We start from the raw sequence: 25,749 nt of genomic DNA on the forward strand, positions 1-25,749 counted from the left end.
GACAATATCCAAATCAACAAAATCAGAAATGAAAAGGGAGACATAAAAACAGACATGGAGAAAATCCAAAGAATCACTTGGTCTTATTTTAAAAGCCTGTACAACACAACACTGGAAAATCTAAATGAAATGGATGGTATTCCTCATAGACTCCACTTATCAAAGTTGAACAAGGATCATGTAAATAAACAAAAAGTCTAATAACCATTATAGAATTAAAAACAATCATCAAAAGTGTACAGTAAAATAAAAGCCCAGAGCCAGAACTTTAGGCAGAACTAAATTGTCCTTTAAATAAAAGTGAATATCAATACTCCTCACACTCTCCCACAAAATAGAAAGAAAAAGAACATTGCCAAACTCATTCTACAAGGTCATAATCACCTTGATATCTAAATGACACTAAGACTCAAAAAAGAAGTACAATTACAGGCCAATTTCCCTTATGAACCCAGATGCAAAAATCTCAATAAAATACTCTCAAATCAAGTCCAAGAACTCATTAAAGACATCATCCTCCATGATCAAGTAGGCTTCATCTTGTAGATGCAAGGATCACTCAATATATATAAATTCATCAATGCAATTCCCATAGAAACAAACTGAAAGAAAAAAAATTCACAGGAACGTCTCATTAGATTGCGAGAAGGTCTTTGAAAATAATTGATCAATCCTTTATATTAAAAGTTTTAGAGTCGGACAGGCGCGGAGACTCTTCTGGAAGGATCCGCCGCGATGGCCGCCCAGGGAGAGCCGCAGGTCCAGTTCAAGCTCGTCCTGGTGGGCGACGGCGGCACCGGGAAGACAACCTTCGTGAAGCGCCACTTGACGGGCGAGTTTGAGAAGAAGTATGTAGCCACCCTGGGCGTGGAGGTGCACCCGCTCGTCTTCCATACCAACAGAGGACCCATCAAGTTCAACGTGTGGGACACGGCCGGCCAGGAGAAGTTCGGGGGCCTGCGCGATGGCTACTACATCCAAGCCCAGTGTGCCATTATAATGTTTGATGTAACCTCAAAGAGTTACTTACAAGAATGTACCTAACTGGCATAGAGATCTGGTACGAGTGTGTGAAAACATCCCCATTGTATTGTGTGGCAACAAAGTGGATATTAAAGACAGGAAAGTGAAGGCAAAATCTATTGTCTTCCACCGGAAGAAGAATCTTCAGTACTATGACATTTCTGCCAAAAGTAACTACAACTTTGAAAAGCCTTTCCTCTGGCTGGCCAGAAAGCTCATTGGAGATCCTAACTTGGAGTTTGTTGCCATGCCTGCTCTTGCCCCACCTGAGGTGGTCATGGACCCAGCTTTGGCAGCACAGTACGAGCATGATTTAGAGGTTGCTCAGACGACTGCTCTCCCAGACGAGGATGATGACCTGTGAGAAAGTGAAGCTGGAGCCCTGCGTCAGAAGTCTAGTTTTATAGGCAACTGTCCTGTGATGTCAGCGGTGCAGCGCGTGTGCCACCTTATTTAGCTAAGCAGATCGTGTACTTCATTGGGATGCTGAAGGAGATGAATGGGCTTAGAGTGAATGTGGCAGTTAGACACACCTTCATGTTTTGGACTTGCATATTTAGCTGTTAGGAACAGAGTTGTTTCCTTTCTGAATTTCAAAGATAAGACTGCTGCAGTCCCATCGCAACATCCAGTGGGGAAATCTTGTTTGTTACTGTCATTCCCATTCTTTTCGTTTAGAATCAGAATAAAGTTGTATTTCAAATAATCTAAAAAAAAAAAAAAAGTTTTAATGAGTTCAGAAATACAAGGCATGTACCCCAAATAATAAAAGCAATATACAGAAAGTCAATAATCAACAACAAATTTAATGGGTAGAGAATGAAAGCAATAACACGAAAATCAGGAAAAAGACAAGGCTTCCCACTCTTTCCCTTTCCATTCAATACAGTACGTGAAGTCCTAACTAGACCTATAAGAGAACAAAAGGACATCAATGGGATACAAATTGGAAAGAAGTATTCAAAGTATCACCATTCATAGATAACATGATAGTATATATATTAGAGACCCTATAAATTATATATTATAACTCCTGCAGCTGATAAATAACTTCTGCAAAGTGGCTGGATAGAAAAGCATCTCAAAGAAATAAGTAGCTGTCCTTTATAAAACCAATGAACAGGCTTATTTGTGCAGGCATGTTAGCAGAATTTCAGCCAGTGTTGAGTCCAGGAGAAACAGCCTTCTTCCAATATGGTTTTCAGTGAAACAGACATCTTTATTGGGGGTGGCAGGGTCTATATAACCCTTGGACAGAGGGTAGGATTTTTTTTGGGAGGGGGAATGAGTGCACATCATAGGCAGTGGTCAAGTTGTTGGGACTGCTTCAATTGTATGATTAGGAATTCCTGGTTCTAGCTGGACATGTTCTTATAAGGAGATAGGAAGCTTACCCTACATCCTGGCCACTAGGCTACATGACTACCTCAGGGTGGCAGAACTGGGGAATGGACTGGCTCTGTGTGTGGGTAGATGCAGTCCTAGAGCAAGGCAGGGTCAGTTCTACTCCTGCTGGTGTCAGGATGAGATTTTTCAAGGTATTTACATGTTTTGATCTTAATGTTCCTCTGTAATGTCTCCCCCAGTCACATGGATTTCCAGACCCACAATGAAGAGTAGAGATTAAGGACCCCTAGGATCCCTAAAAATCAATAGAAAGGGAGAAATGGTGGGGAAGTTTAGAGTCATAAGTTGTATGACATGCCTCAACCAGAGTCCAGATTCCACAAAGGAAATGTGAAATAAAATAAAAATACAATCTAGAATATATAAGCTCACAAATGTGACCACCAGCATCAGGATGGTGTGGGCTGCTCTGGTTTCAGCATGGCCTGTGTTTTTATGGTTAGGATTATGTATATAGTGAATTCTCTGGTGGTGTCTGTTTAAATGAATCACCATGGAGACACTAGTCCAGGCCATGATGCTAAGGAACATGATGTCATAGGAAAAACGAAAGAAATTCACGTCTACACTGACCCCAGAGATGGAGCATATCCAATTGCCTTTAGAATCAGTGTCATTGTGTGTTTTCTGTGGACCACTGACATTCATTGGGATGTAAGCATTATTTAAGACACTGAACAACCAGCAACTGAAACAAGAATAGCTCACAACCTTGGGGGATATTTCTCTGAACATGACCCTAGCCCAGTTACCAGGAACAAGGGTGACAAACTGGTAGGTGCTGAGGACACAAGTAGAACACATGTTTGTGCCTCGAGCCATCATGTGAAAGAAGTGTGCAAGTTTACATTTGAGGTCAGTTGGAGGCTTCCTTGGAACAAAATCAATCATGTCATGTGAGTATGTTGAGAGAAGGAGCATGAATGCATTGGCCACAGCCAAATTGATTAGAATAACATGTATGGGTCTTAGTCTGGAATCATTCAATATTGGAGAGAAATTATGGACAAACAGAAGGATGTTGCCCACAGTCCCAACCACAACCTGGCAAAGCAAAAGGATGTGAAGAGCCAACACTTCCATGGTTTTCAGGGTTTCATTCTGAGACAATGTGGAGGTATCTTCATAGCACAGTGGTGTAATGATCAGGTTGGACAGTGCTGTCTTCAAGAATCTTCTCAATCATGTGAGATTTTCAACTGATTTGGAGTCTTTTTTTTTTTGTTGAAATGCTGTCAGTGCTTTGACAGACTACAGGAGATTATTTCTGGAAAACAATGAATGAACATTGATCCAGAATATCAACTTCACACTTATTTTCCTTTCCCTTCACTCATGATGTAAGTGTGTGTGTGTGTGTGTGTGTGTGTGTAATGCAACTCTGTCTCTGTTGATCAACAGGATGACACATATCTTAACACAGTATGGGCTCTGCATATGTATACATGCATATTTGTAGACAGGAGTGCATTTTTGTTTCAAGAGAACTGACATCATCCCTCATGTTATAACAGTGTGTTAAGAAATGTAAATTTGTTCTTGGAGAGATGATTCTGGATCTAATGACCTCTACTCAGCTTCGTGTGGCACCTTATTAATGTATTTCCAATCATACACTCAAGAAAAACAGTAATAGGCATAAAATAAAATAAGTGTATCTTTAAAAGTTTTGATCAAGTGTTGAAGAGATTTCTTAGCAGTTAAGAGCACTTCCAGATGACTGTGTTCAATTTCTACCACTGTCATGGCTACTTATAACTGTGTGTAACTTCATTTCCAGGGGATTTGGACCTGCTCAGTCATACATGCAGGCCAAACACCAGTGCACATAAAATAAAAATAAATAAAGAAATCTTTAAAAATGTAACATAAAATTAAAATCCATGCTTTATAGAAGAATGTAAATAAGGAACTGAGAAGTTGTCTGACTGGTTAAGGACATTCTCTGCTTTTCTGAAGGTCCTGAGTTCAAATCAAGGCAACAACTAAAAACCAGTTATCTAATGTATACATGTCACATTAAAGTACATTTTCAAATAAGTGCTGAGCCATGAAATAGACATGTCTTTAGTCTAATGAAATCATTGACATAATTAGGTAAATTAGGGAGAGAAATACAAAACCATTCTAACGACTAATGTTCACTTTGGAGGACACCATGGATTGTAGGAGTGAGAAGAGAACTTTAAGCAGAAATTAAAACTTTCAGATTTCTCACCTGCTTAGTACCATCAGAGATGGGGTTGCTCACAGAGATGTAGGCAAGCTCCTGAACAGTTACTGCAGAAACATAGCTCTGAGTTCCTCTCCCTTTGAAGAACATCTTTCTGTATCCATTTCCTAAGACAGATTCAAAGAAGTGCCTACCTCTCCCATAAAGTGCTGTGCAGATTGTTGAATGAAGCCAGATATCAGAGCTCATAAAGGGACAGTGTCAGGTCCTGAAATCCTTCAGAGAGTCCATTCCCTTGTCATCTGTGGTGTTATTGAATATGACTGTATGGGTATATTGGAAAACTTTTAATGAAAGAAAACACATTTATCCCAAAGGCAAATCTCTCTCTCTCTCCACATTGTGTGTGTAAGATAGAGATAGAAAATATAGTTTCTAAAATTCTGCATTAATATGTTTCTATGAAGCTTTCTAAAATGGCAATTAGTATTATTAACTCTCCCCATATTTTCTCCTCCATCCCCTCAATATAATTTAATTCATCACTTTCCATTATTTCTTTTAATTCTTAAGTGACTGTGTTCTATAGGAAGACCCTTAATCCTATGTCTCTTACTTTTATACAAGTATCCCAAATTAAACACATATAACTCAATATTCAAGGCTAATGTCTACAAATTAAGGAAAATATGCAATGTCTGTCTTAATTTGTGGGTTACCATATGAAGTATGTTTTCTTCTCAAAAATTCATTTATGGGTGTCCCGGGTCACTCTGAGACCTGTCTGAGAAGGTGAACGTGCAGACTGTGGAGGGTGAGGGAGCAGACTGAAGAAGCGACACAGCTTCTGGGACAGGCAGAAGCGACACAGCTTCTAGGACAGAACCCCTTTCTGACTCCAGACATCCAGGCACCTTTCCTGCCAAAGTAGAGGTGGCCACCCTGGAGGGCTCTGACTGCCAGAGCAGGTGAGGGATCCATCTTCTGTCCTGGGTCCCTCAGAGACCAGTCTGCACAGGTGAATGTGCGGACGCGGAGGGTGAGAGAGAGGATTGCAGAAGCGACACAGCTTCTGGGCCAGACCCCATTTCAGGCTCTAGACAACTGGACACCTTCCCTGCCAGAGGAGAGGTGGCCTCCTGGGAGGGCTCCGACTTCCAGAGCAGGTGAGGGAGCCATCTAGTGTCCCAGGACCCTCTGAGACCAGTCTGAGCAGGTGAGCACAAAGACTACAGAGGCAACACATCTTCTGGGACAGGCCCTGTTTCAGGCCTTCATCTTCAGTCAGGAGGCAGGTCTGAATGCCAGACCTCTGTGCACCTTCCCTGCAGAGAGTACTGACCACTGAGACTCAGGAGAAAGCTGAACTCCTAGGACTGCTGACAGATGCTAACAATCACAGAAGGAACAAGCTCCAGCCAGAGACAAGTATAACAACTAACACCAGAGATTACCAGATGGCAAAAGGCAAACATAAGTATCTTACTAACAGAAACCAAGACATCTCACCATCATCAGAACACAGCACTCCCAATTCAGCCAGTCCTGGATACCCCGACACACCAGAAAAGCAAGATTCAGATTTAAAATAATATCTAATGATGCTGGTAGAAGAATTTAATGAAGGGCACTAATAACTCACTTAAAGAAATACAGGAGAACAGTGCTAAACAGGTAGAAGTCCTTAAAAAATTACAGGAAAACACTGCGAAACAGGTAGAAGTCCTTAAAGAAGAAACACAAAAACCCCTTAAAGAATTATAGGAAAACACAACCAAACAGGTGATGGAATTGAACAAAAACATTCAAGTCCTAAAAAGGAAACTAGAAACAATAAAGAAAACCCAAAGTGAGACAACTCTGGAGATAGAAACCCTAGGAAAGAAAAAAGGAGCTATAGATGCAAGCATCAGCAAGAGAATACAAGAGATGGAAGAGAGAATCTCAGGTGCAGAAGATTCCATAGAGAACATCGGCACAACAATCAAAGGAAATACAAAACACAAAAGGATCCTAACTCAAAACATCCAGGAAATCCAGGACACAATGAGAAGACCAAACCTACGGATAATAGGAGTTGATGAGATGGAAGATTTTCAACTTAAAGGGCCAGCAAATATCTTCAACAAAATTTTAGACGAAAACTTCCCAAACCTAAAGAAAGAGATGCCCATGAACATACAAGAAGCCTACAGGGGCTGGTGAGATGGCTCAGTGGGTAAGAGCACCCGATTGCTCTTCTGAAGGTCCAGAGTTCAAATCCCAGCAACCACATGGTGGCACACAACCACCCGAAATGAGATATGATGCCCTCTTCTGGTGTGTCTGAAGATAGCTACAGTGTACTTACATATAATAAATAAATAAATCTTAAAACTATAATTTAAAAAAAAAAAAAAAACAAGAAGCCTACAGAACTCCAAATAGACTGGACCAGAAAAGAAATTCCTCCTGACACATAATAATCAGAACAACAAATACACTAAATAAAGACAGAATATTAAAAGTAGTAAGGGAAAAAGGTCAAGTACATATAAAGGTGGGCTTATTCAAATTACACCAGACTTCTCACCAGAGACTATGAAAGCCAGAAGAGCCTGGACAGATGTCATACAGACCCTAAGAGAACACAAATGCCAGCCCAGGCTACTATACCCAGCAAAACTCTCAATTAAAATAGATGTAGAAATCGAAGTATTCCATGATAAAACCTAATTCACACAACTTTCCACGAATCCAGCCCTTCAAAGGATAATAAAGGGAAAACTCCAACACAAGGACAGAAACTACACCCAAGAAAAAGCAAGAAAAGAATCCTTCAACAAACCTAAAAGTAGACCACTGCAAGAACAGAATCCCAACTCTTACATCAAGAATAACAGGAAGCTATTATCCTTTCTTCAAACATCTCCAAACCCATAAGGTGCTCTGGGAAAACCAACTTCCCAACATCTCCTTGTTAAATTCTGAACATTAGCTAAAGTCAGGAACCTAAAATTTCATTCTTCCCAAAGCACAGCAGTTCTCAATTCCCCAAGTATAGACAAGGAGTATCTGGGAAGATTGTCTGCTATGACCTCCCACATGCTGAGACTAGGGGTTTTGTTTGTTTGTTTGTTTTGTTTTTGTTTGTTGTTGTTGTTCTTGGTTTTTCGAGACAGGATGACATGAGCCTATCACAGTCAGTAGTAACAAGGCTATAAAAACAAGAACAAAACACAGATCTAACTGACCTTGAACTTCTCATAATTGAAATGCTAGCTCAACTATGAGAATTGAACAGATACAATTCTTCCCTGACCTTGCAGTTGAGGGGTGAAAGGGTCTTTACCTAGATTGTCCAGTGTGGCAGTAACTAGCCCACATGGGACTGTGGAGTACCTGAAAACGGGTGTATCTGTCTTTATTTAACATGTTAATATTTATTTTTGTATGTATATGTGAGGGGATGTGTATTCAAATTACACCAGACTTCTCACCAGAGACTATGAAAGCCAGAAGAGCCTGGACAGATGTCATACAGACCCTAAGAGAACACAAATGCCAGCCCAGGCTACTATACCCAGCAAAACTCTCAATTAAAATAGATGTAGAAATCGAAGTATTCCATGATAAAACCTAATTCACACAACTTTCCACGAATCCAGCCCTTCAAAGGATAATAAAGGGAAAACTCCAACACAAGGACAGAAACTACACCCAAGAAAAAGCAAGAAAAGAATCCTTCAACAAACCTAAAAGTAGACCACTGCAAGAACAGAATCCCAACTCTTACATCAAGAATAACAGGAAGCTATTATCCTTTCTTCAAACATCTCCAAACCCATAAGGTGCTCTGGGAAAACCAACTTCCATGATGCATGTATGATGGTCAAATGACAGCTTGTAGAGTCAGCTTTCTCCAGCGTGTGGGGCCTGGGGATTGAGCTCAGGTTGTTAGACTTGGTAGCAAGCACCTTCACTCACTGAACCATCTCCCTGGTCCGGGGGGCTTAGCTGATTGCAACGTGTGGTGAGTATAAAGTACTCAGCTTGAAAGGTGAGAGAAAGAACACAAACTACTTCATTAACCTTGATTAACTGATTATTTATACAGATTGAGATTTATTTTTCTTATTTTTAGTTATGTATACTTATGTGTGTCTACATGTGGGTATGTGTACATGAGTGCTGGCGCCCAGGGAGGCCAGGGCCTGGGGCTCCTGGAGATGCACTTACAAAGAGTTGTATGTTGCTATGCAGGTGGGTATTGAATGTGGTGCCTCTGTATGAGCAGCCAGTGCCCTTAACCTCTGAGCCATCTCCATCTCTCCAGCTCCTTAATTTTTGATATTGAAATAAATTGAGGTAAATTATTTCACTTTCCTTTCCTTACCTTGATAACTAGAAAATTTGTCATCATATATGTGGATCATGTTTTATTTCTACTGGACAGTGCTGACCTTGATCCAGCAATGTTCCAACTTCCTTGTCCTACATGGATACTGAATAAGCCCATGGGAATAATATGTCTCTCACCTCATTTAGTCAGTCAGACCCTGGTTGGACTCAAGAGAATGAAGACCATTAGTCCTCCAGGTTGGGTGTTGAAAGTCTCTGTCTCACCTTGTACTGCTTAAGTGAGGGGTCCTGTGTCACTACACTGCCTGGTATGGGCTAGCTCCAGACAACACTTGCAGAGTTATAAGTCTTTCCTCTGTCCCTAGCAGAGAGCAGAGAAGTGAAGGACGCATTGCTTAATTGTGCTCACCTCTTCTCTGCTGGTCTCTCTTCTGGCCCCCAGCTGAATTGTAGAGTGTTACCTACCTCCATGAGGTATTTATTGGTGATACCACTTCCTGTCTTACTCCCCACCTGTCTCTTCTTAATTCAATCACATTTCAAGTTTGGCTTAAATGAGATTTTTTTTATACAGTAAAATCCATTTTAGTTAAAAACGGTTAGGCATGTTCTCTCATCAGTTAGATGGTGGATAATTGATTGGGATTTGAGGGCAAGAATACAAAAATGGGGAGATGGAGGGACCTGATGGGTGGAAGAGGTTTAGATTACATTCAGTTGGCCATTTAATCATTTCCACAATAATCTTTTGCTGGTGTGTGCTGAGCACTTAAAAAACAACCCAATACAATTACATCCATTTTAAATCATGTTTTTACCTTTGTTTGTTTGTTCGAGAGTATGAATGTGTGGCACTGCATGGATGTGGAGGTTGGAAGACAGTTTTTGGGAAGTGGTCCTTTCTATCATGTGAGTCCTGGGAGCTCAGCTTCTCGGGCTTGATGGCAGCCTTGGCTGTATAGTTCACTCTGGCTCTCAACTTAAGACCTTTCTGTATCAGCCTCCCCAGTGTTGCGGTTTCAGGTATTTGCTACCAAGCCCAGCCTGAAGCACACTTTTGAAAAATCCTTGGAATCTCTGAGATAATAATGCTTATTCTTAGTGGTGGTGACAGACACCAGGTCTTGTGCACGTGAGACCAGTGTTGTACCTGAGCTGCACCTTTGACTTTTGACCTTCTGTCTGGGACCGTGCTAATGGTTAGTGGGCTGTTCACGAGAGAGGGCAGCACAGGATTAGTGGCTTGGGTCTTTTCAGCTCCAGGATTCAGTCTGGTATGGGAGAGCAAGGCTGGGTCACAATGTCTGCTTTACTCCATAATTCTTGTGTTGTTAAGTCACAAGCAAAGGCAACAGAAAGGGTTCTATAGGGAACAGTCTTGGTGGCGTATGTCCAAGATCCCACCCAGCACTTGGGAGGTAAAGGCTGGAGGATCAGGAGTTCAAGGTTATCCTTGGCTATGTAGGGAGTTTGAGGCCATCCTGGGCTACATGAGACCCTACTTCAGAAAAACAAAACCAACCGACTCACTAGTCAATCGACTAGCCAAGCAAAACACAATGACAGGGACCAGTGAGTTCTAGAGAGTGAGGGTATGGGGGTTTCTGGGGAGTGGGGTATACGAAGACAGCAAGAGCACTCTTTTGCTCTTTTATAAGATTGCTCTGTACATCTGTTTGTCTGAATTCCCTTTTGCATCCTTTCTATTAAACCAACAAATATGGTTATCCCCCAAAGCTATGTGGGTCCCCTGAGCAAAGTATTTTTTTTTTTTTTTAACCAACTGTAGGAGACTGTGGGATCCTTGAGTTTTAGCACAGCCAAAATAGCCTCCAGCTTGAGATAGACATCTGCAGTAGGGCCAGAAAGCTGGAGGCACTCTTGAGTCTGGGGGAAGGGTGCTGACTCCTTAACATGGGACAGCTGTGTCCCATGGTAAATGGAGACAAAATGTTTTTTTGTTTTTTTTTTCCCTCAGGTGATTTCTTTCCCCCTCAACTCTTAGTGTGGAGAGGGTAGGGCTGTATTGATTCCTCCTCTGTATAATCAAACATTGCAGATCTAGCCTGGTGCTTCTCAGCTGAACCTTGGTAATGGGAACTCTCAGCATAGCTGCCGAATGGGCCTGACATGTGAATGCTTTCCGGAGAGAGCAGAGAGAAGGGGCACAGGGGATCCATCTCATGGGGCCCCCTTCTGCAGTGAGTTCTTGGCATTAAAGGCAGAAAGACTTACCCCCATTTCAGGTACAGGGCTTTCTCAAGATAGGCTGAGCGGATGGGACAGCTGCGTTGAGCCTGTGTCAGGGTGACTTAATTGCACAAAATGAAGCCCCAAGAGCTGGACAAAAACTGACAACTTGGACCTCCACAGAGTAATTGTGTCCTAGCTGTCCCCAGAACAAGGTACTAAGGACAAAACAGATAAGTGGGTGAGTGGTTATCTCTGGAGATTCAAAATCAACAAAAGGGACTTCTTGGGCCCCCCAGGTCCTTCATTTTTGGAGATAGGGCTTCCACATGTTGGCCAAGCTGATGTTGAATTTCTGAGCCCAGGCCATCTTTTGTCCTAGCTTGCCGAAGTAAGACTACTGCCATGCAGTATTGCACCCCGCTTACTAGTAGGTTTTGATGGAGGAAGGTCTGGGGGCCACCCATGGAGATATTTCATCTCTGGTAGCAGACTTAGCCTAGGCCTAAGCTCTGCTGTGGGCAAGTGTCTTAGAGTGAATATGAAGGAAAGCGGAGGCCCTGATGGATCGGAACCTTTCTTCCGGGTTAGCTACAACTTCTGAGTTCCTCTCGCATCTCTCCATTACTGTGAGACAGGGTCTCACGTAGCTTATACTTGACTCTGATATGCAGCTAAGAATGACTTTGAATTTCTTATCCTCCTGCCTGTGCCTTGTGAGTGCTAGGATTACTGGCATGCAGTTAAAAAAATATTTTGAGATTTTTTTTTTTCTTTTTTTGAGACAGGGTTTCTCTGTATAGCCCTGGCTGTCCTGGAACTCACTCTGCAGACCAGACTGGCCTCAAACTCAGAAATCCGCCTGCCTCTGCCTCCCGAGTGCTGGGATTAAAGGCGTGCGCCACCACGCCCGGCTCAAGACTAGGTATTAATACACCATCACACCACACCAACCTTGAGATTTTTTTATTTGTTTATTTTCTGTGTATGAGTGTTTGCCTGAATGAATATATATATGTTCACCACATGCAGACCTGGGTGTGCATGGAGGCCAGGAGAGGGGATCAGATCCCCTGAAAATGGAAGTTACAGGTGGTTGTAAGCTGCCATATGAGTGCTCAAAACTAAACCTGGGTCCTCCACAAGAGCAGCAAGTGATTTTTACCGCTGAGCCATCTCTCCAGCCCCACCCTCCTGGAAAACTTTTAGGGCATACAATATTTAGGTTGTGCCCCAGCTCTCTACTATACAGTATGGTAACTGCTGGTGGCTATTGAACACTTGAAATAATAATATATTATTATAAATAATGATTATACTATATATTATATGTAATAATTACAAATAAATTATAAATAAAATAATTATATAACTAATACATATATTCTTAAAGTATAATACTTTGAATAAACTTAAGTAAAATATACTGTTATAATACTAATTGTTCATATTGCTTTTTAGATTTTTCAATTACATTTGGTGTGTGTGTGTGTGTGTGTGTGTGTGTGCATGTGTGTGTGTGTGCACGGTGCACATGCCACAGCACATGTATGTGGAGGTTAGAGAACAACTTGCAAGAGTCAGTCCTCTCATTCCTCCATGAGAGTCCGCGGGCTCAAACTCAGATCATGGAGCTTGCAGAGCAAACTTTACTAAGCCTTGTAACTATCCCTCATATGACTTTTGATATATTTATAAGAAAATCTAAACTATGGGTCCACATTGAGTTTATTTTGATGACAGTACCCCAGAAGATAACTTTTCGACTTTGATAATGTCAATGACATGACAAACTGCTTTGAGGCAGATTTTGATTCTGTAGCGTAAGGTTTTCCCAACACAACCCAGGCAGTGCTGATACTGTTAACTCACAGTGCACCGGTTGATAAGCACTGGTGAACAGGGCCTGTGTCTGACAGTGAGACCCAGGACCTGAAGAGCTCAGAAGTCCTCAGGTGATTCTGATGGACAGAGAGCATCGGCAAGCACTGTGATGGGTTAAATCATCCAGGTGCTCAGGGCCCCCAGATAGAGTGGTGGAAGTCATCGAACGATCGTGTAGTTAGGTCTAGTTACAGACAGACTCAGGACCTACGGGTTACACCATGTGCTTTCTATTCCAGTGCTGCAGAAAATAATGTCTGGTTCTGTGTGTGCCTGTGTGTGTTCAAGGTCATGTAGAGGGGAGAGGACTCAAAAAAATAACTTTGTGACATCTTTCTCTCCCTCCATCTTTATGTGTGTATCTGTATGAAAGCCTGGGAATTGAACCCAGGCTTCCAAGGCAAGGGACTTTACCCACTGAGCCATCTCACCATCTCCTATATCACATTCATTCTGCAGTGCTGTTATTTCTTAAAGACAGGTATGCAATTAAAATGAATTAACATTGCCCAGTATGTAAAATGAGCTGAGGTCAAGAGGCCAGTCTAGACTTACTGGAGTCCTGAACCCCAAGCTCATTGGAATGTACACAGTCCTTTCTCATTCTCTTTATTCTTAGCAGCTGCAGGAAGTGTGGATACAATGGGTGCACTTTTTTGCATAACTCCATCTAAAATATCCGCTGTGGGGGGAAAAAAGTTTATTTTTCCGTTATTTGCTTTGTTTTGGTTGTTGTTGAGACAGTGTAGTCCTAGCTGTCCTGGAACTCAGATAAATCCACCTCTGAGTGCTGGAATTAAAGACATGTGGCAACATACCCTGCCCAATTATTTAGTTCTTGCTCCACACAAACTTGTATCCACGATGCTGAAATGCATTGCAGAACACTCTTTGTCTCCAGCAACTCCTCCTCCAATTGGCAAACACTTTAGTTTTCCCCCACTGAGCCAAGTAACTTAGGAAGCTCTCCTAGTAACAGGCTGCTGCTGGGCTGAAGCACTGACCAGAAGTGACTTAGGGAAGGAAATACTTTACTTGGCTTACACTTCCTGGTCATAGTCCCAGCATTGCCAGAAGTCAAGGCAGAAAATCCAGGAGGAGGAAAACTGCTTGCTAACGTGTTTTCTGGCAGGGTGATCTTTCTCATGCTTACCCAGCTCCCTCATAAAGCCCAGGAACACCTGCCCAAATATAGGCCAGCCTACAGCAATGATGTCAAGTTGGCAGATAATGAAAACTAGGAAAAGAGCCAGGTAAAACACTGGGTTTTAGTCAAAGGGTCTGAGGTTTATGTTGGCTCCACACTCGCTTCGTTGGGATAAGAAATTCTTCTCATAGGCCCTTCTCATAGGGCTACTTTGAAGGCCACCAAGTTGTTCCTTTCCAAGTTTATCTGACCCTCTGAACCCATGTTTTTCCCTTAGAGGACACACTCAAGATTTAAACCGTGACACCATGCAACTTCTGGTCTGAACTGTTGCCAGAAACCAAACATATACATCAAGTGTGTGTTTTTAATCCCAGCGCTTTGGAGGCAGAATCAGGTGGACCTCTGTGTGTTCACAGCTACCCTGGTCTATATAATGTGTGCCAAGCCAGCCTCCACCATATACATTCATGAGCATGGGAATTTTCTTCCTGTATCTTGACTTCTCCAAAATTAACCTGCCCCTACTCAGGTCTCCAAGCAATAACTCTGTTTTTTTTTTTTTTTTTTTTTTTTTTTTTGGTTTTTTCGAGACAGGGTTTCTCTGTGTAGCCCTGGCTGTCCTGGCACTCACTTTGTAGACCAGGCTGGCCTTGAACTCAGAAATCCGCCTGCCACTGCCTCCCGAGTGCTGGGATTAAAGGCGTGTGCCACCACGCCCGGCTAATAACTCTGTTTTTTATGTGTAAGTTTGTATGCATTAATGTGCATGTGGAGGCCAGAGGACAACCTCAGCTGTCATTCTTTAGCTGCCATGCACCCTGGGGTTTTGGGGGCGTGGGGGAGCTAGACTAGGCTAACTGGCTGGCAAACTCAGACATCTACCTGTCTCTATCTAGCACTTGGATCACAAGTGTGCACCCAACACCACACCTGATATTTCTTTTTTTCTTTTTTTTTCTTTCTTTTTTTTTTAGATTTATTTATTTTATGTATGTGAGTACACTGTCCCTGTCTTCAGACGCACCAGAAGAGGGCATCAGATCCCATTACAGATGGTTGTGAGCCACCATGTGGTTGCTGGGATTTGAACTCAGGACCTCTGGAAGAGCAGTCGGTGCTCTTAACCACGGAGCCATCTCTCCAGCCCCACACCTGACATTTCTATACGAGTTCTGAGACTTGAATTCAAGTCTCAGCTGACCTATTTCCCAATCATCTTTATTTTTTTATAACTCTATTAAAAAATAAACATGTCTTAGAATGCAACTCCCAGGGCTGGTGAGGTAGCTCAGCCAATAGAAGGTCTTGTGCCAAGCGTGACAACCTGAATTTGATTCCCCAGGAACCACATGGTAGAAAGAGAGAACCAACCTTCAAGCTGTCTTCTGATCCCCTATATACATAATTGTGGTATACACACACATGTATAAATAGTGAAAAACACTTTTTAAAGAATCCAATTTCCCAGTCAACAGAATTAAATAGATGACTGCAAAAAAAATTTTTTTTCCTACTCTACAGTAAGTCCTGTATCTTCTGCCCTTTGGATATTAAGTATTACATATGTCAAATACTCAGTGCTGTGGTTTGGAGAAACATTTTTTTGCAACCAATGTTTTTTCTTTTTTTTCTTTTTTTCTTTTTTCTTTTTTTTTTTTTTTTTTTTTGGTTTTGGTTTTTCGAGACAGGGTTTCTCTGTATAGCCCTGGCTGTCCTGGAACTCACTTTGTAGAGTAGGCTGGCCTCGAACTCAGAGATCTGCCTGCCTCTGCCTCCCAAGTGCTGGGATTAAAGGTGTGCGCCACCATGCCCGCCGGCAACCACTTTTATTCTATATAAAATGTTACCTAACTAGGAAGGTCTCAAAAATTTCCACAAAATGTGACTTTAAAAAGGAGTAGAATTAAATAAAAGTGAGGTATAAATGGCCTTTGCAGTACATATGAAAGACAGAGTCCATGCTGGCTTTTTATCTTTGCTGAACTATTGGACTTTCTTTACATAGTAAAGATGACCTTGGATGTGGACACAGCCCAGAACCACCTCATCATCTCTGATGACCTGCTGAGTGTCTACTATACGCCTCAGAAGCAAGACCGAAAGAAATGTGCAGAAAGATTCCATCCCTCCCCTTGTGTCCTGGGCTCTTCCCGGTTCACTTCGGGCCGCCATTACTGGGAGGTAGTGGTGGGGACCAGCAAAGAATGGGATATAGGCATTTGCAAAGAGTCCATTAATCGAAAAAAGGCTATTTATTTGTCTGAAAAAAATGGCTTCTGGACCGTGGGTGTGAGGGGAAAAAAGGTCTATTCTGCCAGCACTGATCCCTTAACTCTGCTGCTGGTGAACCCTCGGCTACATAGAGTGGGCATTTTCCTTGACATGCTAGAAAACAGTGTTTCTTTCTGGGACCTTAGCGATGGCTCCCATATCTATACATTCCTTAAAATTCCTGACACGGATCCATTTCGCCCATTCTTTTCTCCAGCAAGTTCCTATCCAGAGGGTGATCAAGAACAAGTCCTAAGTATCTGTCCTGTGACAAATCCAGGCATTTTTGGAATTCCAGTTAACCCCCAATAAGGGGAATAACCTTTGGGTATGAAAGCTGCTATGGCAGTCGCTGAGTACTCGTAACCTAGCTAAGAATTTTTGAGTCTGGTACACACAGAGCACAAAAGCATTACAGAAATGTATGGAGGGCCTCATAAATACTAACTAGTTCCAGGAAATGCCATTTGGTTTGGTTTGGCTTGGGTTGGGTTTTTTTTTTACTTTATTTTTTTTACACTCCATATTTTATTTCCCCGCCCCCCACCCCTGCCCCATCCTCAAGAGACTAGAGGCCCTAATCAGTTTAGATGAAATAGCATTTTTAATATAAAGTATTATCATGATTGTTTTCTTTGGAATTTATGTTTATATTTCTGTTCCCATTCATATATTGTGAAATTTTACTGTGAATGTTTTCCTTTTTATTTGCTATAATATTAATGTATGGTGTTGTGGAATAAATAAACTAAATAAAAATTTTAGAGGCGACTAAGCAGGGTGATTGATTTTCTAAATGATTGGGAAATAAGACCTATATATCAATAGTAAAAAGAACTGTGTATATATGCTGTCTCAACCTATTACTTTCAACATCACAAATCATCACACATGCACAATGAATACTCACTAACGGTAGATATGTGTGGTTACTAAAGTGCTAATTTTAAAGTTAAATGATAAGCACAATGGAGTATATGCTTGCCAGGCATAAGGACTTGAGTTTATCCCCAGGACTCACATAAGAGAAGGAGGAGGGGAAACTAGAAAGACGGTGACTCTGTGGTTAAGAGCACTTGCTGTTCTTCCAGAGTACTTGGGTTTCAGTTCCCAGCGCCACAGCAGGCAGCTCACAATCGCTGAAGCTCCAGCTCTGGGGAATCCAGTGCCCTCTGCTGGCCTCCATACATACTTGCACACATATACACTTGCTTAAACAGACACAGAAATAATATCATTCTTAAACACATCCATTCAGCCTAAATAAGTAACAGAGTGCTAAGTGTGTGCATGGTGAGAGCAAGCAAAACAGCCAAAAATGGCCACTCATCACTACAACTCTCAACACTTAGAAAGATTAGCCAGGAGGGACTATAAGCTCAAGACCAAGCTAAGTTTAAAAGTGAGTTCAAGGCCATTGTGGGCAACTTAGTGAGACCCTGTCTCAATAGAAAAAGAAGGTTGGAAATGTAGTTCAATGAAAGAGGACCTGCCAAGCAAGCAAGAGACCCTAAATTCAATCCTCAGTTCCAAGCCAAAAAAAAAAAATAGTGAGGGCAGCACTGGGTATACAGTTCCATGGTAGAGCATTTGCTTAGCATTTTCGAGGTCCTAGGTTCAAATTCCAGCACTATGAAAATGAGAGTTTTAGGTGAAACGTAGTGATAAACACCTACAATCAAAGAACTTGAGAGGTGGAGGCAGGAGAGTCACAATTTTAAAGTCATCTTTGGCAGTATAAAGAAGCCAGAGTAAGCTATGTAAAACCCTGTTTCAAAAGCCAAAGTGGGGGCTGATCATGGTGAAACATGGGTGAAGTGGAAACTTAAGGGTGCCTAGGAAAATCATGATCATGGTGAAACATGGGTGAAGTGGAAACTTAAGGGTGCTTAGGAAAATCAGTTGGATGGTGTTTTGTTGGGGCAAACATGTAAAGGAACGTTTAGCTGAAACAGACACAAGAGAAAAGATGTTCTGTTAAAGCAAGCATGTGAAAGCACACATGGTGGATTCTTTGCTAATACACATGGATTGGTCCACCTTACATTGCATAGTTGAGCTCCATTTCTGTCAGGACTCCATAGAGAGAAACACACCAAAACACTTCTAATCGTTTGCCTCAGCTTTTTCATTTTTGTTTTGTTTTGGTTTTTGTCTTGTTTTGTTTTGTTTTTGCCGCTTCCATGAACTCAGGCTGACTGGCACAGTGACATCAGCTGAGACAGGTGCACATGCTGAGGCAAGACATGTGCTAAGACACTTGGAGGACACATGATGTTTGGAGGGTATAAATAGGACTGGATGGCCAGTGACTGAGACAGAGCTTGGCTTGCTGGGATGGCTAGTTTGCAATGCTTGTGGGTCTCATGTCTTCTCTGACAGAGTCACACCCAAGAATTTTTTCTAGTGTTCCTCCTACTCCCTTTTGTTGACTTGTACCGAGGCGCGGCTGTCTCTACTAGGTAGTGCCACCATGGCTGATTCGTGACTCTACCAAACTGGACTGCTGGTGTATCCATGAAGTGTTTGCGAGTGGATCAAACTGCCCCTGCTAACCTGTGAACTGAACTGCTGATTTCCAGACAACACAGACGGGAGTTGCTCCAAAGAACCTTTCTAAACAGCTCCACTTCCCCCTTATCCTTTCTTTTCCACTACCTCTGGTGGGTGGTGGGCTAAAAGGGGGGTTAAAGCATTTAAGAATGGTCATTAAAAATAGGTTTTGGGCCAGAGCTATACAGAGAAACCATGTCTTGAAAAAAAAAAAAACAACAACAACAAAAAGGCTTTGGAGCCAGGCAGTGGTGGCGCACACGCCTATAATCCCAGCACTTGGGAGACAGAGACAGGCGGATTTCTGAGTTCAAAGCCAGCCTGGTCTACAGAGTGAGTTCCAGGACAGCCAAAGCTATACAGAGAAACCCTGTCTCAGAAAGACAAAAAAACAAAAACAAATAAAAATAGGTTTTGAAAAAACTAAAGTTACACATGAGTTTAATCCCAGCACTCAGGAGGCAGAGACAGGTGACTCTCCATGAGTTTGAGGCCAGCCTGGTCTACAGAGTGAGTTCCTGGACAGCCAGGGCTTTATAGAGAACCTGTCTCAACAAAATAAAAGCCAAAGGGCCAATGATATAGCTCATAGGCAAAGATGTTTGTTTACAAGACTGAGTGTGATTCCTGGAGTCCACGTGATAGAAGAAAACCAGTTCTTTCAAGGTGCCTTCTGATTTATACACACATGCTCACATACACAGAGAGAGACAGAGACAGAAACAGAGACAGACAGAGATAGACACACACACTCACACATCCAAAATAAATGTGAACGTTTCATATCATGTCATCACATTTCTATCCCCATAACTTCTACCTGATTTTTTGTTTGCTTGCTTTTTGTTCTGATTTTTTGTTTTCTGTTTTTGTTTGTTTGTTTTCTGTTTTTGTTTGTTTTGTTGTTGTTGTTGTTTTTGTTTTGATAGCAAGGGAAACCTGTCACAGTGCACATATAGAGGTCAGAGTCAGTTTTCTCCATGAGTTCAGACCAAATTGAACTCAGGTTGTTAGGCTTCGCAGCAAGTGCCTCTGCCCACTGACAGGCCACCAAGAGATGGAGTGAGGTTGATGATGTCCCAAAGATTTGGGAGAGGGACAAGTCTGAGCTGGGTAACAGAGTGAAATATGGGAGTGTGACTGTATACAAACCGATGGACACTGAGGGTGACAGTCAGTACTCATTTGCTGTAACAAAGCCCCACAGATCAGTGGCTTCGACGGCATAGATACATTTTCCCACTGTTGTAGAGGCTGAAAGTTCAAAGTCACATGTCAGGGTTGGTTTCTCCTGAGGCATTTAATTGGTTTGTATATTGTGCTATAGTCGTCCCTCTGTACATCTGTGTCTGAGCTCATCCCTTCTTCTTCTTCATATATATGAATATGCGTGTATGTATATATGTGTGTGTATATATACATATGTGTATATATATAGCATATAAAGTAATGGGTTTATGACATCCATATGATTTTTTTTATTTTTATTGATGTGTGTGTGTGTGTGTGTGTGTGTGTGTGTGTGTGTGTGTGTGTGTGTGTAGGAGTCCAGAGGGCAGGAAAAAGGACATCAAATCGCCTGGAACTGGAGTTACAAGGGATTGTGAGTCACCTGACAGTGGATGCTAGAAACTCCACTCCAGTATTCTGCAAATGCCCCTAAACTGCTGTGTCAAGCCTCTTATCCTATTTTTTAAATTTTTTAATTGTTTTTTAGTGTGTATGCTTACACAGAACACACGCATATATGCTACAATGAACATTTGGAGGTCAGCAGACAACTTGTAGAAGTTTTCTCCTTTCACCATGTGGGTTCTGGAGACCAAATTCAGGTCATCGTGCCTGAAGCAAGTGTTTTAACCTTCTATACCATATATCTGGCCTTCATTATGACATTTTCATATATAATTTTTTGTTGATTCCACAATTCTTACTTACCCCAAACTGTACTCTTTGTTCTTATTGTTCCCCTTCCTCCCCCAATAGTGTTCTGATGTCCTTTAATGAAATATGTGACTTACAGGATTGGAGTATACTGTAACATAATACCTCATGTCAACTTAATCATCCTGTCTTCAAATACAACCATGTCCTCAGGCACTGCCTGGCTTTGGGGAAAGACTCAATTCAGTCCACTACAGTGTCTGCTCATACAGGTACTGAGAGGTACCGTCTGATATGTCTATCAAGATGAGACAGAGCACCCTAAGGATGAAAGAATATATGAGAGAGTAGAACATGGACTAGAGTGCACATGTCCAGCTGGGAGCAGAGTGGGGAAACCATGGGACATACTAAGTTCTATGACAATAAGACTTTATCAAATTAAGTTTCTGTCTGAATATATTACCCAGAAAGAGCTTACCCTGGGTCCCCGAAGTTTCCCAACGAGCTCTGCCTGCACCAAGCCCTGCACCATGACAATCTCTTGCTCCTTCTGTTGCACAAGGCAAGCCAAATCTCAATTCAATGCAATAACTATTCTGGAATTAAGTTTCTCAAGATTCAGTATGAGCCGGGATTAGAGGCACTGGCTTGCTTCGCCACACTGCACTTGAAAGCCCAGCATTCTAAGGAACTAACACCCAGAATGGGTGATGCCTCTTTCTCTTAGTTGTGGGTCCTCGGTCTGATGCTTTAGATGTAAGTACAGAACATGCAGCAACTTCGAAAACCAGGACTAGAAGGCAACCACAGGGGAGCAGAGCTCTACAGAGGGCAGAAGACACAGGTGCAGGTCTAAGGACAGGGCAGCTAGGATTACAAAGAGACTGTGCCTCCCAAAACATCGTAGGCGGTTGCTCTTGCCCTTGGTAACCTCCCAGGGTCTAATAGCACTTGTTAAAGTTTAGTCCCTGTAAAGAATTAGGTTTCTTGTGGTGCTTTTGGTTTTGGAGATAAAGTCTATGTAGTCTTGGCTGTCCTGGAGCTCACAGAGATCTTTCTGCCTCTACCTCCTCGGTCCTAGGATAAAGGGTGAACACCACCTGGCTCCTATAATGGAGTGGTGAGCCCAGAAGTCTCTGGAAAAATAAACATGGGGTCTTTGGTAAAAGTATTTCTTAGATATGAAGAAAAGGGGACAGCAAAGAATTGGAGTGGGAACAGTAGCATCTCTGGCCCTTTGTCATGCAGCCACTCTTCCTCCATTGTCTTCTTTTTTCAAGTGTGGCAGCCTCTGGCTTGACTGCCCCACTGGGTTCAAGAGACTTGGGACACTTTATAACCTTCTTCTGCCTCTTCTAAAGGAAATGGAATAAAGAGGGTAGTGGTTAGGGCTAGGGAGATGGCCCAACAACCTGAGTTTGATCTCCAAGACTCGTGCAAAAAGCTTGATTCTGTAGGGCACATATGTAATTCCAGTATTCCTACTGAGACGCAGAGACAGAATCACTCAGAAGCCTATGGATCATTTAGTCTGCAGTATACAACTCAGTGGCAGAAACAAGACACCCTGCCTCAACAAGGTGAAATAAAGGCCAGAACCAACTCCTCTGACCTCCAGACATACATCATCACACACACACACACACCTGCAGTCCAACACATATACAAAAAAAATAAAATTAAACCCATTTTTTCACTAACAAAATAAAATGAAATGGTTATACCAGTGAGACAGGAGAGCTTGGCTGAGACATAAATGCGTCAAAGATCTTACGCTCTGCAGCAGCTCTACATTCTGAATAAAACCTAGATGTCCCTAGGGGTCCCAGTATCTATCGCACTTCCATTGCAAGCCCCCACGGTGGTGATCTGGAGGCCACACCCACCCATGACATCAGGAGCCCACCTCTCCCAGACCTAGATGGAGTTCAGTTCTTAACTAAGGTTAAGATTAGTCTAGTCCTGGATAACTTGCCTGGGCTACTCAGAACATTCCATAGCACAGACGCCATGTTACTCCACCAGCTCCCTCCCTTCTGACCTCTCCCTTCGAAATACTTTTTGTCAGAATTAGAGATTAAATCTAGGGCCTCAGGTATGCTAGGCTCTACTGCTGAGCTATGATCCTGTTTTGGCTCTGACATTTTGGAACAGTCTCACTAAGTTGCCTGGGCTGGTGCTCCTTTTGACCCTCCTGCCTCTCTGGACAGCTGGGATTATGGTAGTGTACCATCTAGCCTGACACTGAGTTAACTGTGCTAACTCCAAAATACTTTGTTGGGCTGGAGAGATGGCTCAGAGGTTAAGAGCAATAGCTGCTTTTCCAGAGGTCCTGAGTTCAATTCCCAGCAACCTCACAGTGGGTCACAACCATCTATGAGATCTGGTGCCCTCTTCAGGCCTGCAAGCATACATGCAGGCAAAACACTATATACATAATATAATCATTTTTTTAAAAAAAGAAAAAGAAATACATTGTTGTAGTGGGTCTTTTCTTTTTAACTTTTTTAAAAAGATTTATTTACTTATTTTACGTATGAGTACACTGTATACATATACATACATACATTTTACACCAGAAGAGTACTCATATATATATCTTATGTATATGAGTACTCTTCTGGTGGCTGTCTTCTGACACACCAGAAGAGGGCACCGGATCCCATTACAGATGGTTGTGAGCCACCATGTGGTTGCTGGGAATTGAACTCGGGACCTCTCAAAGAGCAGTCAGTGCTCTTAACTGCTGAGCTATCTCTCCAGACAAGGGTCTTTTTTTTTTTTTTTTTCTTTTCCGTTTTTTTTTGTTTGTTTGTTTTTTTTTTTTTTTTTTTTTTTTTTTTCGAGACAGGGTTTCTCTGTGTAGCCCTGGCTGTCCTGGAACTCACTTTGTAGACCAGACTGGCCTCGAACTCAGAAATCCGCCTGCCTCTGCCTCCCGAGTGCTGGGATTAAAGGCGTGCGCCACCACGCCCGCCTCTTTTTAAGTTGTGTGTGTATGGTGTTTCGTCTGCATGTGTAGCTCCTGTATGCTGGTGCCAAGGAAGACAGGAGACGGCCTAGAATTGGGTAAATCAAACTCCAGTCCTCTGGAAGAGCAGCAAATGCTCATAATAACTAAGCCCTCTCTCCAACCCCATAGCTCACAGCCCTTAACAGTAACAGCCCAACTAGGGAACATAATTACCATTTTACAAAAATACTCCAGGGGAGGAGGGTTGGCGGAGCTACACAAGGAACAAGGTTGGCCCATTATAGACTCTGGGAGAAACCAGGAATGGCCATAGCCGGGTTGTTCTGGGCCTGAGGCTATTGTCCCCAGGTCTCCACACTACATTTGTTATTCTCTGCTACTGGAGAACGACTGAGCCAGGGACCTTGCGTATGCTGAGCAAGTACTCTTCCAAGTTCATAATTCACTGTGCATGCTCAGCAAGTACTCTCCCAGGCTCATAAACCACTGTGCACACTCAGCAAGTACTCTCCCAGGCTCATAAACCACTGTGCACACTCAGCAAGTACTCTCCCAGGCTCATAATTCACTGTGCACACTCAGCAAGTACTCTCCCAGGCTCATAAACCACTGTGCATGCTCAGCAAGTACTCTCCCAGGCTCATAATTCACTGTGCACACTCAGCAAGTACTCTCCCAGGCTCATAAACCACTGTGCACACTCAGCAAGTACTCTCCCAGGCTCATAAATCACTGTGCATGCTCAGCAAGTACTCTCCCAGGCTCATAAACCACTGTGCACACTCAGCAAGTACTCTCCCAGACTCATAAACCACTGTGCACGCTCAGCAAGTACTCTCCCAGGCTCATAAACCACTGTGCACACTCAGCAAGTACTCTCCCAGGCTCATAATTCACTGTGCACACTCAGCAAGTACTCTCCCAGGCTCATAAACCACTGTGCACGCTCAGCAAGGACTCTCCCAGGCTCATAAACCACTGTGCACACTCAGCAAGTACTCTCCCAGGCTCATAATTCACTGTGCATGCTCAGCAAGTACTCTCCCAGGCTCATAAATCACTGTGCATGCTCAACAAGTACTCTCCCAGGCTCATAAACCACTGTGCACACTCAGCAAGTACTCTCCCAGGCTCATAATTCACTGTGCACGCTCAGCAAGTACTCTCCCAGGCTCATAAACCACTGTGCACACTCAGCAAGTACTCTCCCAGGCTCAAAAACCACTGTGCACACTCAGCAAGTACTCTCCCAGGCTCATAATTCACTGTGCACGCTCAGCAAGTACTCTCCCAGGCTCATAAACCACTGTGCACACTCAGCAAGTACTCTCCCAGGCTCATAAACCACTGTGCACGCTCAGCAAGTACTCTCCCAGGCTCATAAATCACTGTGCATGCTCAGCAAGTACTCTCCCAGGCTCATAAATCACTGTGCATGCTCAGCAAGTACTCTCCCAGGCTCATAAACCACTGTGCATGCTCAGCAAGTACTCTCCCAGGCTCATAAACCACTGTGCATGCTCAGCAAGTACTCTCCCAGGCTCATAAACCACTGTGCACACTCAGCAAGTACTCTCCCAGGCTCAAAAACCACTGTGCACACTCAGCAAGTACTCTCCCAGGCTCATAATTCACTGTGCACGCTCAGCAAGTACTCTCCCAGGCTCAAAAACCACTGTGCACACTCAGCAAGTACTCTCCCAGGCTCATAATTCACTGTGCACGCTCAGCAAGTACTCTCCCAGGCTCATAAACCACTGTGCACACTCAGCAAGTACTCTCCCAGGCTCATAAATCACTGTGCATGCTCAGCAAGTACTCTCCCAGGCTCATAAACCACTGTGCATGCTCAGCAAGTACTCTCCCAGGCTCATAAATCACTGTGCACACTCAGCA

The 25,749-nt window shown here is 42.8% G+C and overlaps 3 protein-coding genes across 3 annotated transcripts; 2 read left to right on the top strand and 1 right to left on the bottom strand.

Annotated features, from left to right (window-relative positions):
* The first annotated feature begins 699 nt into the window (after positions 1-699).
* Positions 700-1,547, top strand: LOC147003744 (GTP-binding nuclear protein Ran-like). The gene is given in 2 exon segments (XM_085842389.1): positions 700-1,017; positions 1,019-1,547. Coding segments are annotated over 2 exon segments (651 nt in total). The 5' UTR covers positions 700-735; the 3' UTR covers positions 1,388-1,547.
* Positions 1,548-1,766: 219 nt separating this feature from the next.
* LOC147003745 (vomeronasal type-1 receptor 4-like) lies at positions 1,767-4,924 on the bottom strand. The gene is made up of 2 exons (XM_085842388.1): positions 4,798-4,924; positions 1,767-3,697 (listed from the first exon to the last, which is right to left on the bottom strand). Exon 2 carries the CDS (start codon positions 3,511-3,513, stop codon positions 2,647-2,649), a length of 867 nt encoding a protein of 288 aa, XP_085698514.1. The 5' UTR covers positions 3,514-3,697; positions 4,798-4,924; the 3' UTR covers positions 1,767-2,646.
* An 11,254-nt stretch (positions 4,925-16,178) lies between these two features.
* Positions 16,179-16,751, top strand: LOC110299304 (ret finger protein-like 4A). The gene has a single exon (XM_021168976.2). It carries the CDS (start codon positions 16,179-16,181, stop codon positions 16,749-16,751), a length of 573 nt encoding a protein of 190 aa, XP_021024635.1.
* Positions 16,752-25,749: the final 8,998 nt, after the last annotated feature.

The sequence above is a fragment of the Mus caroli genome, unplaced genomic scaffold, assembly GCF_978045245.1.
Source record: "Mus caroli unplaced genomic scaffold, Mus_caroli_1 scaffold_8, whole genome shotgun sequence".
In the NCBI taxonomy this organism is placed as follows: domain Eukaryota; kingdom Metazoa; phylum Chordata; class Mammalia; order Rodentia; family Muridae; genus Mus; species Mus caroli.

What these genes read in the sequence shown, in the direction of transcription:
- LOC147003745 (XM_085842388.1), bottom strand. Translation starts at nt 3,513, where the DNA reads ATGGAAGTGTTGGCTCTTCACATCCTTTTGCTTTGCCAGGTTGTGGTT.
- LOC110299304 (XM_021168976.2), top strand. Translation starts at nt 16,179, where the DNA reads ATGACCTTGGATGTGGACACAGCCCAGAACCACCTCATCATCTCTGAT.